The sequence below is a fragment of the Melozone crissalis genome, unplaced genomic scaffold (genome assembly GCF_028551555.1).
Source record: "Melozone crissalis strain CALT ecotype California unplaced genomic scaffold, PUWL_Pcris_2 ptg000042l_1, whole genome shotgun sequence".
NCBI lineage: Eukaryota > Metazoa > Chordata > Aves > Passeriformes > Passerellidae > Melozone > Melozone crissalis.
In genome coordinates, this window is record NW_026535820.1 from 7,974,894 (window position 1) to 7,992,543 (window position 17,650).

General features: G+C 38.0%; 1 protein-coding gene across 4 annotated transcripts in view; it reads left to right on the plus strand.

Moving 5' to 3' along the window:
- Positions 1-17,650, plus strand: part of TOX (thymocyte selection associated high mobility group box) — a 217,944-nt gene that overhangs the window by 106,557 nt on the left and 93,737 nt on the right. For 3 of the 4 annotated variants that reach the window (XM_054285215.1, XM_054285214.1, XM_054285217.1), the window contains exon 2: positions 7,503-7,568. In XM_054285215.1, coding sequence (XP_054141190.1) covers positions 7,503-7,568 — 66 coding nt within the window. Of the gene's footprint in view, positions 1-7,088; positions 7,170-7,502; positions 7,569-17,650 lie in introns of those variants that run through there. The other variant, XM_054285216.1, reaches the window with a different exon arrangement.

Genomic DNA, 17,650 nt, shown 5'->3' on the forward strand with positions numbered 1-17,650 from the left:
AAGGCGGTGCTACTCTGCAAGCCCTATCACACTTGGATCCAAGCACCAAATGGGTCCAAGTCTGTGGGGTGCTGTGGGCAAAGAGAGTTTCATTGCTGTCTGTGGCTTTTTCTAAGATAGGAAATATCTGACAGTGTTTCCTTGTGAAGCAGCACCCTTGCTTCCTGCTCTGAGGCTGCTGCCAGTGCTCTCACACACCTTGTGGCTGCAGATTCTGGGCAGATTCCTTCCCAACTCTAATCTGCCCAGTCCACACATCACTGTACTCGGACCACATAAAGACAACATACCCCATACTCCTGGTTCAGAATCTTCAGCAACCTGGAAGAAGATGAAAGGATCAGAGACATAAAGGATTTTCTTGATACTTTGTTCCTGAAAACTAGTAGCAGAACTATTATTATTATTATTATTATTATTATTATTATTATACCTTTATAATTATTAGAATTATTATCATAATATTATAATTATTAATAAAATATTATTAATAATATATAATTATTATTGTTAATAATAATAATAATAGTCTTGAGACATGCAATCTCTACTCTGTGGCTTGACTCATCAAACTTTCTGTATCCTGGAGGGCTCCTAGTGTTCCAGATGGGACAGGACTCCTCCAGGTCCTGCCAGTCTGCACTAATCACCTCGCTTTGGCCACAGAGGGACATTCAGCTCTGCAAAGAATTTGACTTCTTTTTGCCATTCAGTCATTTTCACCCAATCTCATGGTTTTTCAGTACACTCCTCTGCTGATAAACAAGGTTTATGGGAGGAGGGAGGGAAGATGGCAGAACAATCAAAGTTGATAGTACTAGATTGTTTTTTGACAATTTTCCTGTGATAGTCCTTCAGTGAGGTGTCAAGCCTCTTTCCTGGGAAGGGTGCCTGTCTGGAATGCATTACTGTAACCTGTCTTGGGCAAATTTAAACGTGTTCAAGTACAGCATACAAAATGGAGTTTAGGAGACAAAATGGAGTTTCAATTTAATACAAATGTACTGCTTTGCCAAACTGTGTCAAGAAAGGGATTTTCCACTGTGTGTAATGTTTACAGAGCATCCCTGGTTTTATCTTTAATGGTTGCCATAACAAGATCAACTGTTTCTTTAGCATAGCAATTTGATGATTTATGTTGTATCCCATTATTATTTTAGTGTCTTTTCAGCAGCTCTGAGTAAAACAAAATATCACTCTTTGTCATCAAGCAACATGAGACAATATCCACTCTTGGCATTTGGTTTAAAATAAACAAAATTACCTAGCTTTAAAGATTTTTCAGGATTAGTGGCTTTTAGATAATGTAAGTTACAAATGATATATATAACCTGTAAGCAGTAAAATCACAAAATCACTCGAAATAAATAATCGTTTTACACAATGCTATTGCAACTCCTTAAAATGAACTATAATAAATTGTGCTGGGGCACCATCAGAGTAAGGTAAACTATGGTTTAATGATACAACTAAAGTTATATTTAAACCTAAATCTATCTTCCAGTTCAAATCTAAGATGGGAGAAATTTGTATTTAGATTATGTGATTAATAACACATGCTTTGAAGGTCTGTAAGATCCTTTGAAGAAATCAGAATGTCAAGTCCAAATGGCTTTACCCAGAAGATGAACTTATTAAACATAGCACCTTTCCTTTCACCAATATAATCATCTCTCCCCTTGTTTCTCTTCCTTTAATCTTTGCATTTTCGGATATCACTTTTGGGATTTATTTGTGCCCAGAACATTGTCCAAAGCTGTTCCCCCTCCATACCCCTGTCCCAAGCATGTTTTGGCATCAAAAGCCATTTGGGCTCATGTTCCTTGTTCTTCCCTGCCCACACTGCAGCTGGATGAGATGCAGTACTGGCACATTATGCTCCTCTTTAGTATGAATGGGAAAAAGCTCAAACATTCATGTTCTTGGTTTTTTCTTTCCCATAGGTCATATAACTGTGCCTGAAGAACTTAGGGCACACATTATATATATGCATAGAAAGAAAGAGTAATTATGCAATACCCTCAGAAGTCAAAAACTGGATGAAAAAGGAGCGAAATAAACCCTTCATTTCACAACAACAGCAATGAAGTGTCACAAAGCAAGAAGATAGATGTAGAGGGGAGAAATGTCATTCTCCCTGTAATCCAGACAGTCAGGTGATCCTGGCAATGAAAACAGAGAGACTTGCTACAGAGGAAGGTAGTTTATGTGGAGGGGACAACTCGAAGCTGAAGGCTTGTTTAACATGTATGTATGTCTATGTGGTAGCTGTCATCTGAACAAGCTACCTGAAGCTAATGCAGATACCAATCTGCATTTACAATCACTGTATGTGCACACCACTATATAAATATATTTTATTTCCAGTTATCCTCTTTGGTTCTCAAGCCCTTCTAGCTTTTTCTGCCATCTTGCAGAAATACTCCTTTTTGTATTTCAGTCCTTTCTGTCTAGTAAGGAGATCAAATAAACATTCTCTACACTGGTGTCACCATGAGAAATTTTTTTGTCTGTTCAACCTGTTTATAGTATCTTTGTGACATAGTCCATGCAGGGTGTTTTTAACTTAAAGCACATTAAGAATGAATAAAAAAATACTATTCTTGCAAGCTTTGCTACTTCATAATCACTGTTATAAATGCTGATAAAGTTTGCTGCAATTTAAATGGGAATATGAAAACAGGTTTCTGGCCATACATTGTGTGACTCTGGTATGATGTCACATTAATGGAAGGCAGAAGCCAGCCTTGGATCCCTTAAAACACCTTTACCTTTCTGGACATTTGCTAAACTCTGTCATGCTCTTGCATCAGTTACAGTCAGCCAGTGGTTATGTAATTACATCCCTAACTTCTATGAGTAAATTGTATTTAATAACAGCAGTTGGGTATTTTGTGCATATTGGTTGCTGAACATTACAACTTGTCTTACAAAGGGTCATTCTAAAGGGGGCTTCTAACTGGCCCTGCCATAGTGTTGCCTCTATGTTTTATTTATAATAATAATTTAAATAAAGAATATTAGACAATCCTGAATTCATATTAGAACTAGTTCCCAGTTAGATTTCTTTTCATATTACAATGCAGTCATATTCTTCGTTTGCTCTCACCCAAACTTCTCATGCAGTTACACTTTAATGTGAAAAGAAATGTTGTCAAGAGTAGTTATTATCACACACCAGAATATTGTATTAGCATTCACATTTAATAGATTAAAATGAAAGATTTTGAAATCTGGTCTTAATGATACTGAGCGATCTTGGAGACACATTGGGAAAGCTTTAGATGAAATGTCATATGATATATATACATCATACATAGGTTCATAAAAGACAGTTCATTTAACTGCCTGCCTTTGTGTTTCTTCTGTTCTGTTGGGATGAATCATCCACGGGTTAAGTGACGCTTGTGCAGTTTCTTTGCTTGGAATCAAGCACAGTGAGTGGCAGGAAAGCTTGGGGAATACAAGCTGAGATTGCCAACCTGAGAATGATGAGTACATTAAGACAATTTTGGAGGCACAGAGTATAACCTGGAAGGACACTCTGGTGGTTGAAGACATCTTTGGGCCATATCTGCTCATCTTTAGACTCACTCTGATCCGGATAGGTTGCTTGAACTGTTGTTGAATACAACACCTTACTTGTAAAGCTGAATTCCAGCTGGATATAGGTTGAATTAAAGGGTCCAGGTGGAGACTTGTTGAAAGGTGCCACGCTGTAAAGCCTGCATGGTACAAAGCAGTCTATTAAAGGTGAAATGATTCAATATTAATTTCTGGGGTTTAGGGGCATATTTTGGAAGTTTCTAAACAGATGGGGAAAAAATATGAACAGAACTTTCCAGTTGATCCAATTGTTGACGCTTTTTCCTCAGTTTATTGTTTTGATGTGGGATTGTCACATTTGGGCAAGGTGAGCATTGTATCTGTGCTGCATCAATTTTTCTGAATTTTTTGTTATTGAAGGCTTATGCACCCTTTTCTTGGCTGAGGTGGGATATGCAGGTCATATCTATTTCACACTGCTTTGGTAGTTGGGAAAGGGGATGATGAATAAACAGATCAGCATTGGAGTAAATATTTTGTTTTATTCTGATATACAAAGATCATATTTTCACTCTTTTATAAACATTTTAGTAAACATTGAGAACGTGAAGGAGGTATTTTCTGACAATACCTGCTGGACAAAATGCACGTGTATATGCCTCATCCATTGAGTTTATGGGTGTTTTTCAGGCTCATGTCCAAAGTCTTAGGAACTGCCAAGTAGCCATGCACCACACTGCACTGGACTGAGGGCAGATAATAATTTAAACAGCAGTAAATGTAGTACAAACACTAACATGGCAAGAGTGTTATTGTCAGCTGATGCATTACAGTCCACAATCTGCATATGTAAACACTACAAAAAATACACATCCCATCAAATCTTGCTGACCTGTATAACCTATTACACAATATCTTGCACATACTTCTGACAAGAAGATGCTAAATATTGCAGTGACTAAATTCCATGCTTGAATATTGAAGACATTAAGTAACAAATCTGACAGCTGCTCCATATTTTTAGATGTTAACAGGTCACTTAGATTTTACAAACATTATGCATCAATTTATTTTTCTGAAAATTTACCCTAACAAATTAATCCAAAATGTAGGAGAAGGTCATTTCTCATGTAAGCATCAATCCCTGTACATTTGTAATGTAAGGTCAAAAGGCCACAAAGTTTAAATTTACACATATTTTTTCTGTTTTGGTTTCTCTGAAACATGTTCATATAAAGCCCACAGACCATAGCAAAAATAAAAAAAATATTTCAGAGCTCAATAGAGGGCCACAAACAACAAACAGGAGATGCTGAGATCCAAGACCCTGTCATGCCAGGGGGACCACTAATAGCAAGGCACTGATTAGGTAGGCAGATAATCCAAGAACAACACACAGAATTATAAAAATTTCAGTATTCATGGAAAAATACCTTAAGGAAATTATTCAAAGAATGCAGATTTGGTGATTGTAAGCTTGGGAGTAAGGACAGATGACCAAATATTCAAAAGAGGGAATTATATTAAAGACTAGTTTACTTCATAAAGATTCTTAAATCATAGTCTCATGCATTATGGAAGGCAAAATAAATTGAAATAATCCTTGACTGTATCTAGCCAGTAGGCAGAAAAGAAAAGAAATTTCTCCATATTCACTGCAACTAAACACCTGCAACACAGTATTTGAATTATAGTAAAGCTTGCAATGTATCACAACAAATATATGAAGATAACAAGGGAAATTCAAAAGAGGAGACTCAAGGAATGATGGTTTCCAGGGCCGATAGGACTCCCATAACAGGCAAGTGTAACTATCCTGTCCATGGGATTTCTTATAAATATGATATGGATTGCGTCTGTTCCAAAAAAGATATCAAACCTCATTCTAAAATGTCTGAGAAATGATGAGTTTGCTGTTGACATAATGCTTAATTACCTCCTAAAGTAGGAACTTGTATCTTATTTCAGGGCTGAATTTCTGTAACTTCCATTTCTCAACACTAGATCTCATTATACCACTGTCAGGAAGGCTGACATCTTGCTATCAGACATCTTTCCAGGGTGTAAGTACCAATCACAGTGATCAAGGCACCTTTCAGCCTTTCGTCTGACAAGCTGAATAAGTTGAGCTCCTGTAGGCCTAGCACTAGAGTGCTTGCTTTCCAACTACTGGCTGGGAAATCTCTCTTCAGAATTTCACCTGTTCATCTGAGTAGAAGAAACAATGCATTTTTTTCCAAACCAGATACTAATTTTTTTTCTCCAGAACTCTACTTTGAATGCTTGAGAAAGCTAAAAGAAATGGTGCATGCCAACAAGAAACGAAAAAGGAACAAGTATCAATCTCTATATTATGATCCAATCTAACGATCTCTATTCTGTCAAAATTGGGAAATACTCTATTCCCTATGGCAGATCTGTGTCTGTGGCATAATCCTTTCCCTCCCATGAAACTAGGACTTCTGACAGATAGTCTGTGACTATTAAATATCTCTGGCCAGGAAGGGCAGACCATCAGCTGCTGTGCCAGGAGCTGGCACTTGTTCAAGTTACTGCTGCTGTTACGAGCCTTGTAGCCTCTGGCAGAGAAAGAGGATGAACAGCTGGAAGCAGAAACCTTTTCAGCCACCTCAGCAAAAATTGGTAGAGCTATCTGCCAAAGACGCACTTTAACTTTGCCACCTTGGGCTAGTTGATTTTTACTGCACCTTGCAGGTAGAATATCCCCAGAAGCCCAACACTGCTCAGGAAATGTCCATGGGATATTTCACAGGCAGCTTCTGTGGGAGCAGAGCAATCTCAGTAGCAGGGACTTCTTAAAAAAAGCTGCTGTGTCATGCAAAACAATGGCTGATGTCCAAAATATGTCACTCTAAGCATTCACACAAGGGGTCAGGTGCAAGTTATTTCAAACAGACCTCTTAACAGCTGGAAATTTGTGGTTCATGTCTGGAGATAGGAATTCCTGCTGTTGTTCATTTCTGCTTAAAAGGTTTGAAAAGATTTTCCCTAGCTCCTCAGCAGACACTGGGGCTGTCATTGCCCTGTTGGTACTGCCACTTGAGTGGGTGTGATGAGAGTTCTGTGGGGACATTTTCCAGACTATGTAAGAAATCAGTAGTTTTACACTTCTTTGTGCTGGTACAGGATGAGGCTTCAGATCTGACAGTTTTTCTCCATCTAGACCTTCAGATTTTAATCAGCTCCTTTCTATGACATTTCTGTTACTTCTTAACTGCAGTTGAGAGGTGAAAAAAAAAAAAGAAATAAAAAGGAAAGGAGAAAAGGGAAGAAGATTTTTATATATTGTATATATTTCCAGGATTGGTATTTATCATTTACAGATGGTTATTTTTGCAGTTCTGATTATGAATGTTTACTTTATTCACACATCAAGCAAACTATCCTCTTACACCATACGGACAGGAGGTATACTCTTTCATACATTCAGATGTCTGAAAGCTGTCTGGAAATGTATTTCCTACTTTCTGACATGGGAACATTTCAGTTGGAGGAGGTTTAATTTGTTTTGAAATCTCAACTCATGTTCTGCTCAGAAGCTGAAGTTGGAATCCATTAAGATGCATTTTAGTGCAGATTCTATTCTCATCTTTCTTTTCTCAGTAAGAGTGCAATTCACTTAGTACTTCATTGCAACCAACAGCAATATGTATACATGGTGCACAAAATGAGGCATTTTGTTTTAAAACAGATTGCAGATGAAAGGAAACCATTCATTTCTTCCTTGCTAGCTGTAATTACTAGAGAGCTAATTACTCCAAATCACTGACATCCAGGGTCAATAAGGATGACAACAGGAACATCAAAGACAAGATGCACACATGCAATTACAAGTCTCTAAAACCAGGCTGTAATATTATTTTATAGCAACTGTTTTTTTCAGTCAATGCTAAAAAATCGAGTTTGCTGAATGTTTACTATTATTTCCTTTGCAGTTTGACGGTGAGAACATGTATATGAGTATGACAGAACCAAGTCAGGACTACGTGCCAGCCAGCCAGGTGGGTTAATTAATCTTCTCTGCCTTGTTTCAAATTGTAATTAAAAAAATTCAAAGAGTTGCATTGCAAATGAGTGGCACTATCAGTAACTGCTGCAATCAGGAATAATCATAATTTATAAACAAAGCATTTAAGCCTTGTTTCCAGTTAATGAGATAGAGCTGATAAAACACCAGAGTTGGCGTTTGTTGAAAGATACTACCTTGTTTCCTCTCCAGAATGCAAGCAGCTGTTTTGCCAGCATGATCTTTCCTAAACAGTTGTTTTACCTTCAGGAAATAAAGTCTTTACAGGTGCAGGTTATTTGTTTATCTGACTGCAGACAAGTTAATCATTATAAGCTATACCTGTCACAAATATCTTTAATTATCACTCATAGAACAGTTGAAGAATTGCATTTTTAGCTCTAATCCTGTGTCTGAGGAATGTTGCTATTATTACACAATTAGCAGTGGGGTTAAGGCGATGACTTAACCTTCTGTAGCCTACAGGCCAAAAGGCTTAACGTGATGTGCATTCTTTAAAGGTATTTTTGAGCCCTTTTCCTTTTGGAGAACTATACAAACTAAATTTTGATACTGGATGTGTATTAAAATATCTTCCACCTTTCCACTTGACCTCAAAGATCCTATAGATTTTTAAGAGTTACAATTGTAATTACTCCTTAAACAGCAAAGATAGTTTTGAAAGTTTTGGGTTGTCTACCTGTTGCTACATCTATATGTAGGGGGGAATTTTTCACTTACTTCATGTGTTTCAGTTTAACTTTGCATCAGTAAGTGGTGGGAATAGTGCTGCAGATGAGTTAGATTGTGTCAGAAATTGCCCTGAATAACCAGACTTGTGGTCTGTGTCATGCCATATTTCAGGCCAGTGGTGTCTGGTCTGACAAAACCAGGAGGCTTACATGCAAAAGTTTCATTAGGTGGGAAGTTTGAATGAATAGTAATTATGTTCAGATAAGCTGGATGAAATTTAGGAATCAACAGCTTTGGAAAGTGTGCATTCAAAACTAAATGTCATCGTGAAGTGGTGCTCTTCAGGTACACAGGTTCCTGGGGGGCAGAGAAGCAGGAGAGGATGTGAGATAAATACATGGTTCAATTGAAAAGACCATCTTTAAAGTGTTCCACCATGTTGCTTCTCAGCTTTCTGTCAAAGTCATTCTGAAATACCTTTAGAGACCAATAGTACTTTGCGTTTAGGAGTTGTGCATGATTGAACTAATTCAGCTAAGAACCCTCCAAGATCCAGAGGTAGTTTAGAATAGAACTGTTTGATTAAAAAATGAAAAATTATATTATTAATTTTTCTCTAACCATTAATCCAAAAACTGTACTGACAAGTTTTAGTATTACTATTAGATTAAAGCAGCCTAGTATCATCTCATTCTTGCCTTAAGGGTTTTGAAGTGCAAGGGCTAATTGAATTTGTTTGAAACAGTAGAAATACAAACTCTGTGAATGATTGCTGTTATCAGGCAGCTGCTACCTTTCAGAGAATCATTATATCTGTCTTAAATAGTTTTGAATAAAGAATTGCAAGTCCACATTATACATCAGAATTATTTTTCTTCTGTTGATATTTTTTTACTGTGTATGCATGTAGTTTAAATAATTTAAATGGCATATTGAAAAATTAAGAGTATAAGTTTTAATCTTTTATGTGGTTTCTACATGTGCTAACAAGGCCCAGATTCTCAGAGATATTTATGTATCTAACACTCACTGGTTGAAGTGAAAGTAAGGTTCTTAAAGTACCTTTAAACAGCCAGCCAGGCCTAGGTATTTTAAATGCAAATTACTTTCTCTTCAAGGAAAAAAAAAATCTATCAAATGTGACATTTCCAAATTCAAAGATATCAGAAAACTCTGAATTCTTACTGAGGGCTTGAATCAAGAAAAGGCTTACAGGATTAAAATCTGACCATGGCAAAACTGAATTCTGGGACGTCTGGCTCCCAGGTGGAGTTCAAAACCCAAAGGCAACCTCTGTCTTTTGCTGGGGGAAACCCTTGTGGCAAGAAGCAGCTCAATTGCCAGGCAGAGTGTTTTAAGTTGTTACCAAGTGTGCACCAGTCAAACAGCCTCCTGTGCCTGGTTGAGAGTAGCTGTCAGCCTTGGGCTGTCACAACCTCCTTTCCCTTTCTGGGATTTTCTCCTGGTGCTTACACTGTTGCAGTGGTTTTAAGTGAATATGCAGAATCATAGAATGGGCTGGGTTGGAATGGACCTTAAAGATCATCCAGTTCCTTCCACCAGGTCATGGGCAGGGAACCTTCCGCTAGTCCTGGTTGCTCAGAGCCCCACTCAGCCTGGCCTTGAAAACTTCCAAATATGGGAACTCTACAACCTCGCTGGCAACCTGTGCCAGTGCCTCACCCCCCTTGTAGTGAAGAGCTTCTTTCTAATGTCCAATCTAAACCAATCCTCCTGCAGCGTAAGGCCATTCCTCCCTGACCTATCGCTGCAGGCCGTGGTGAAAAGTTCCCCTCCAGCTTTCTTGTTGGCTCCCTTTAGGTATTGGAAAGCTCTCTAAGATCTCCCTGGAGCCTTGGAGCCTTCTCTTTTCCAAGCTGAACAACCCCAGCATTTTTAGCCTGCCTTCTTGCCTTCACAGAAGAGGTGTTCCAGCTCTGTGTGGGCTGGAGCATATGTGAAAGCCTGTAATAATAACAGTATTCAAAAAAAAAAAAAAAAAAAAAAAAAAAGAGACAAAACAACTTCTCTGAGAACAGGAATATGGGGTGTGATGGAAACCTGTCTCTCATGTTTCATCAAGAACCTACGACTGTGAGAGGAACCTTCCCAAACCTGTTCCTGATATAGACAGCTGCTAGTCATTCCTCAAAGGAGCAAAACAACTCTTCATTGGCAGTGTCTGTGAAGTCTTCACTGACTGTAATGGGGTGTGTTCCTTTCTTGGGCATAAGCATTTGGTGGTCAGCCAAAACTTGTGAACTGACTACCATTTCAAAATCCAGTCTGGTGGTTAAAACTGGAAAAAATACAGTATTTCCTGCTCTGAAAGCAAAGCACAAAAGACTGTGTAACTTACAGGGCTAGGGAGAGGAACAGTAAAGGATGCAATTATATTTTCTGACCATAGTTTTAGGACTGTTTGTTCATTTTCCTGTTACTGGATGTAAAACACATAATGCCGTAAAAAGAGAGAAGGAAATGTTCTCTCTCAGATGACAGCATAGTTACTCTAATCATAATTTTGTCCAATGTCTATTTTGCACCTGTGCTCATGAGTCTTGCCATTGCATGACATCAGTGTGAGGAATGTGGGCTCTTTCCCACCCTTAATAACTTGGCTGTTCCCTCACAAGATCAGAGATAGGGATTGAATGCTGTCATAATGAGAAGTGAGTAAATTACTCTGCTTTTCTTGATACATTCACATCTGCTAACTAAAATATGAATCCCACATGTAAGGACATACATAGTCCTGTCAGAAACTTTTATTGAAGCTCTGGTCATGCTGAGTCAGACATGAGCATCATTTTTTAATTTCAGAGTCTGGCATAACTTATTTGGGAAGTGGGCTGGCAGACTGAGTCATGGTATGTAACACCAAGGGGTTTCCACTTGCCCGTCCTCAGGATGAGGTGACCATAGGGGCAGACCTGCTGCAATCCAGATACATGCTGACAAGCACCTCTGTTCTTCTGTTTGCTCCAAAGTGTTCCTATCCAGAAAAAACATCACCTTATATTATTTTACAGGTTTTAATCATTTTATCCCCCTTAGGCTAACATAAATAAAAGCTCAGGCATTAGACAGGAAAAAATATAGTTTTGTTCTTTTTGCTGTATAACATCAAACATCTGCATAGTTTGGTAATCCAAGACAAGTTGCCTCACAGCATCCCTCAACAATAATTATCATTTCTGTTCAATTTTCAAATCAGTACATGCTTTGGGACTTGCAGACCAAGTTGCTAAGTAGCAACATATGGCTCACTACTGTTCCTGTGATGTTGCTGCAAGCAAATAGCATAATTCTATACTTGAAATGATTTTAACAGAAAGCCAGTGCTGGAACTGAGCCAGAAGAGTAAGTATACAGTAAAAATTAATGATATTCTTTTAAAGCGTCCCAAAAGGCTGTTTGGCAATGTTGTCTCCGTGTACATTTTATATATATGTGTAAGTACTGCATTTTTGCTTACAATATATGTGATACAGGACTCTACACTGAAGACATCTCCTAAATTAGTTATGCCAGCCATATTAACAAACATACACAATAAAAATGTGACATTTTCACTACTAATTGCACTTGGATCTGAAAGTATTTATCATTTTGAAATAAAACTATGCCAACTGATCTGCATTTGAGATTCCCACCAATTATTGTTTTCTCCCCATACCTATAATTGAAACCTTGGACATGAATTACTCTTTATGTTATTCCTCCTCCTGTAATTTGTGGGTCCCACAGAGTACAGTATAAAATTATATTGCTTATTTTACATTTCTTCCTAGTCACAATATGGAATGTAATTCAGGACTCTCTTGCACAAAGCTTTAACACATTTGTAGCCTTCCTGAGGCCTGATAAATGTTAAGGTTAATGAGTGCAGCTGCCAAATTCCCTGCAAGGTCCAAAGGGAAGGGATGAGAACAGGCCTGGAGCTGATGATTTGGGGCAGTACCCCTATTGTCCTACTGGGAAGAAAAGATCTGAGGCAGAGGAAGGAATACTGATTGCTCAGAGGTGGTTTTTTCCTGCTTCCCAGAGCTATGCCAGGGAGATCTATCTAAAATATATCTGCATGCTCTTTGATAGAGGGGGCATCGTGGGTATCAAAACTGTTTTGTCCTATACATCTACAGGGTGAAATAGGATGGATTGACATCCAAAAGAGATATTTTTCATATTAATATTGCCTTATGCACATGGTCCTACACATAGACCTCTTGTATTTTTTGTATTTTTATAACATAATTTCTTAGATTATTCATGACATAACTATGGCTCATGTGAAGTAGGGATGGGTAAATGCTACCTAATAGCTTCCCTCTCTTGCTCTGTGTTGGTCCTTCCCTGTAGGTAGGCTAGAATTCCAGGGTACTGCCAGAAGACACAGCTCTTCAGTCTTGTTGCCTTGCAACAGTCTCCATCAGCAGAGCAGGGCAGGAGTTGGCTGCCTTGAAAAGGATTCAGAAAAAGCAGCATTCTCACATGGAGAATCATTTCATGGTCCAATGTAGTCCCATGGGTACACACTGTCCTGTCCTGAAGTCTAGCACAATCCTGCCCAAAAGTTGGAAAGCTTTTGCTTTGGAAAAGCTCATTATTTGAGAATGAAAAGGCAATGCTACCTGGGCAGCCCGCTGGCTGGCTGCAGTCCAGGGCTGTTTTGGACCATATTCCACCTCCCTCTTCCTGATCCACCATCTTTTCATTTCAAAAATAGGTTATCAACAGAAGAGAGTCTACTTCTTGGTCCTCCATTTCTCTGAAGTGATCTCTAAATGTCACATTAAAACAAAAAAAGGGCATAGCTTAAAATGGCCTCAGGTAAAGAAAAATACCAGGCAGGCCTTTCAGATCCTGAATGAGCAGCTACAGGTAGATATAATTTTACCCTGCCTTTCACTTTTGAGTAAAACATAGTTTTTTTAATATTATCTTAACATCAGGCAAAGTCTAGAAAGAACAGAGTTCCTGATAAAAATACACCAACAGTTGCATTAACAAGGCTATGTATTTATAGATATACATATTTAGAATCATAGAATGGTTTGAATTGGAAGGCATCTTTGAAGATCATTTAGTCCAGTTCCCTGCCATGAGCAGTTTCATCTTTCACTAAATCAGATTGCTCCAAGTCTCATCCAACATGACCTTGAAAACTTCCAGTGATGGGACACACACAGATTCTCTGCACAGTCTCTTACAGTGTCGCATCACCCTCACAGTAAAGAATTTTTTCCTGTGTCCAGTCTGAATCTGTCCTCTCTGTTTAAAACTGTTGCTGCTTGTCCTGACACCACAAGCCTTGCTATAGGGTCTTTTTCTATCTTTCTTAAGCCCCCTTATGTACTGAAAGTTGTTATCAGGTCTCCTTAGAATGTCCTGCAGGCTGAGCAACCCCAGCTCAGCCTTTCATCACAGGAGAACTGCTTCAGCCCTTGGACCTCTGTGATCTTCTCCAGACCCAAACTGACAAGTTCATGTTTTCCTGTGCTGCAGACCCCAAAGCTGGCTGCAGAACTCCAGGTGGCATCTCCCAAAAGCAGAGTAGGCAGAATCCCCTCCCTCATCCTACTGGCCATGCTGCTTTTGATGCAGCTCAGAACAAGGTTGGCTTTCTGGGCTGCAAGCACATTGCCAGCTTATGTCCAACTTGTCATCCCTCAGTGTCCCCAGACCCTTCTCCACAGGGATGTGTTGTATTATGTATGAATGTCTTTAGCTTTAATGCAAAGTGTATGAACGTGTACTGTGTATATATTTAAGGATATTTTTTTTCGTAATCAAATGCCTCAACTTTTATAAAAATATAAGCCAGAATTAGGGCCTATTGGCTGCAATTTAAGAGCTTTAACAAATTTCACTGTAAAGATGTAACTCAGGTGAAATACCTTTACCCTTTTTTACTGAAATTAATTTTAGTCAGTTATGTTCGGTAGGTGTGGAACTTGTACTCTGACCAGAAGAAGAAATGTATACAACCTACTTATCCCTGAAAAATGAGTTACTTAAGCATGCCTTAACTTAATGCATCTTTCATGTAATGCCTGTTCTATAGCACTTGCTATAAAAACTCTAAAGAGGGCAAAATCTAGTCCCTAAGGATCCTAAGCAAACACCCCCATAATTACAGTTGTGTAAACAAAAGTGTCCCTCTCCAGCCTTCAAAAATCATTAGCGTGGATCTGTAAAATTGAGATCATATCAGAAACCTCAGCAAGTATAACAAATTTTTCAGCATTTTATTTGTCTTCTGGCTGTAAAATCTTGCACTTATATTTTCTTTGCGGCCACGTGGGCAGAAAACTTTTTAATGAAACACGTTTGGAGGGTAATTGCATAGCTACAGAATTTTGAGATTTAGAAGTAAATGTCAGATACTTCTAGAGTAATGCTAAAATTGTGAACTTGGCTCTGCTGAATGTACAGTGATTCTGTGCATCAAATAAAAGTATTCTTCTTAAGAGTTGCACATGAGAGGGAGCTGAAGTAAACATTGAATCTTGTCTTAGCTGTGGCATCAGGATGACAGCAACTTCAGTGATAGGCTCACAATAAATCAATAAAATAAAAACAACAAAAGCTATTATTTTACCATGAAAAAGGTAAACAGAAAATCAATCATGAAATGATGAATTCTCTGTCCAAAAGCCAGAGGTATTTTTTCACAAATCACAAGAGAAAAAGCACTGTCTTTTGCTGTGCATGTCATGAGACAACTTTCTGTTTAATGAGCAGCCAGTATAAAATATCCTTCAAAATGTTTCCCTCTGCTCCTTCAAGTACAACTTTTTTAGCATGTGAAAACAGATTACAGACATCATATATTTTAGTTATGTAGTTTCCTTTCCAGGAAACGCTACAGGTCAGCAGCATGGATGAATTATGGGATGTAACCATGGGAAATGTTAAAGGCAGTATTTTTCATCTGAGCTTCACATAAAATGAACCTTTTTCGGTCCATAAAACGTCTGGAAGAATTACGTGAATTTGAACTACAAATTAGACCAATTACTATTATACTGTCCCTTTTGGCAAAGGCTGCCACAGTGGAGTCAGTTTGACCTGCTGACCCCTGACCGAACAAACCGATAAGATGCCAGTCTTTGATTAATCTAGTTAGTTTTACAAAATCTGGCATCTCAACAAGCCCAAACTAGTTACTCAAACCAGTCTTCAATGTAACATTCAAATGATCACTCCGTGGAGTCCCAGAGGTATTCATTACAGACAAAATTGCTCTTGTTGCCTCGCATACAAGCTGAGTTTTCAATGGGAAATGAAAGGCTGCCTGGAAAAATAGGCCACCTAATTAAGTTAAACTACTCTAGCATTTGGCTTGACATCTTCATTACTCAAAATTAAAAAGATGCTTCACTTGAGCACGCAAGTTACTATTGTTTATGTTGCTTTCCTCCTAAATTGGCTTCTTACATAGAAGTCTGTTTTTCAGAATTATATCTTGTAATAGCTTGCATATTTCTTGCAGTTTATAAAAATGTCTTAATAGGTACTATGCTGCTGATAGTTTGTATGGCATCAGTAGGATAGAACATTATTACTGGGGTCCCAGCAGTCCCAAGCTTACATGACACTTTATTAAGAGAGGGCCAGATCCTGCCACTTTTACTTGCTTAAATGATCTGTACTCGTTCGTATACCGAGCACTTCCTTGGTCTTATTACTGTAAAGCACTGGGTCTGAAATCCAGATGTGAAAGCCAGGGGGACCACTGGTAGGAATTGGGAGCTTTGATCTGCCTCAGCTTTCAGCTTTTCCTGTGATTGGCACAGGACTAAACAAAAGTTACATCATAATCACAAAGAATAGCCATGCCTCTGTTTTGATCCTCCTTTTCTCAAGTGGTGACATTTTACATTAAATCAGATTTTTTTTCTGGCTATTTCATCAGTTATTCAGGAGAAGTGTAGCACAGGTAGGACCCACTCTCCTTTTGAATAGTGAGAAGCAATCCATTGTTTCTGAGCTTTTCTAAGGAAAGAAAAGAGAAAGTAGGAGAAAAAAATCACAAACAAAAAGTAAAAGGATCCTTTGTCCTTCATCATTGTGTGCCCTGAGTACAATATTGTTTCATCTTTTGGTGTCTATCTCAGAAGGGAAATGGAAATTTAGACAGAATATATGCCCCCTAAACAAATATACTTAAATGTAAATCTGTACTACTGCTATTTTAAGAGCGTTTAAAAATGTAAACATTTGAAGAGCACACTGTCTTGATTGCTGGTTTAGAGTCTATGCTATGATGCTAATGAGGCTTCTGACAGGTTAAATGTGGTGTATCATCTATATTTTCAGGCAGCACAATTTCTGAAGATATGACTTCTATTTTTTTTTCAGTTCAATTCTGCTTATTAAATATGTATATTGCTAGTTTTATTACCCAGAGCTTTGTACTGAGCATAATTTAGGTATGTTTTGCAGAGAGAATCTCTAAAATGTTTTTATATCCAATATGCTTTTTATCTCTAGTTGACAAAGAATATTTAGTGCACGTAGTAACTGATTTATGGAAGTATTTCCTGTAGTGCTGAGTTCAAGATTATACCATACATGATGCTGCCTGTATTATAGTACAGACCAAAGTTTTCAAATAGGACCCTGAGTTACCTTAAAAATTTTAGCTTTCATTAAAATGTAGTAGAAGTAATAGTAGTAGTAGTAGTAGAAGTATAGTAGTAATAGAATTGATAAGAACAAAAATAATAACAAGAATAATATTGATAGTAGTAGTAGTGTAGTAGTTGTAGTAGTAATAGACATTGTGGGAGAGAAAATACCTTTCTTTTCAGGAGAGAGGGGTGACAAGGGTGTTGGACACTGACCACGCTTAGATCCACACTAGGAACATGCTAAGGAAGGTGAAAGATTGTCACAGGTTAGAGGAACAAGACTCCACTTTGGGGGCTAAGGATGCTCCATTTGTCCCTAAAGCTCTTGTATATTCTTGAAGACTGCTTTGGTCAGTTGGTCAGTAGTTCATAAAAGACTTGTTCTTTTCTTTAAATTTTATTCAAAAGTTCTAAATAGCAAAAAGTGTGCAGCTGTATTCTTGTCTGAAGGGAAGTTTCACTGCTCCAATAATGGTATTGGTGTTTGCAGGCCCCAGATCCTTTAGCCTCTTATAATATTTGTGCTCCTACTTATTGTCATCTTTCAACTGTGTTTCAATTTAAAGCCTCCATTGAAAACGTATTTCCCAACAAACTGCTACACTAGAGGCATACAATTTATGTAATTAATGAAAATACTCAAAAGTGAAATCTTAAAAACAGTTTGTTGTTTTACATAGTTCTGTACACCTTGAAAATTATGATTGTTTAAAATTAATAATATAATTGTCAGCACATTCTCTTT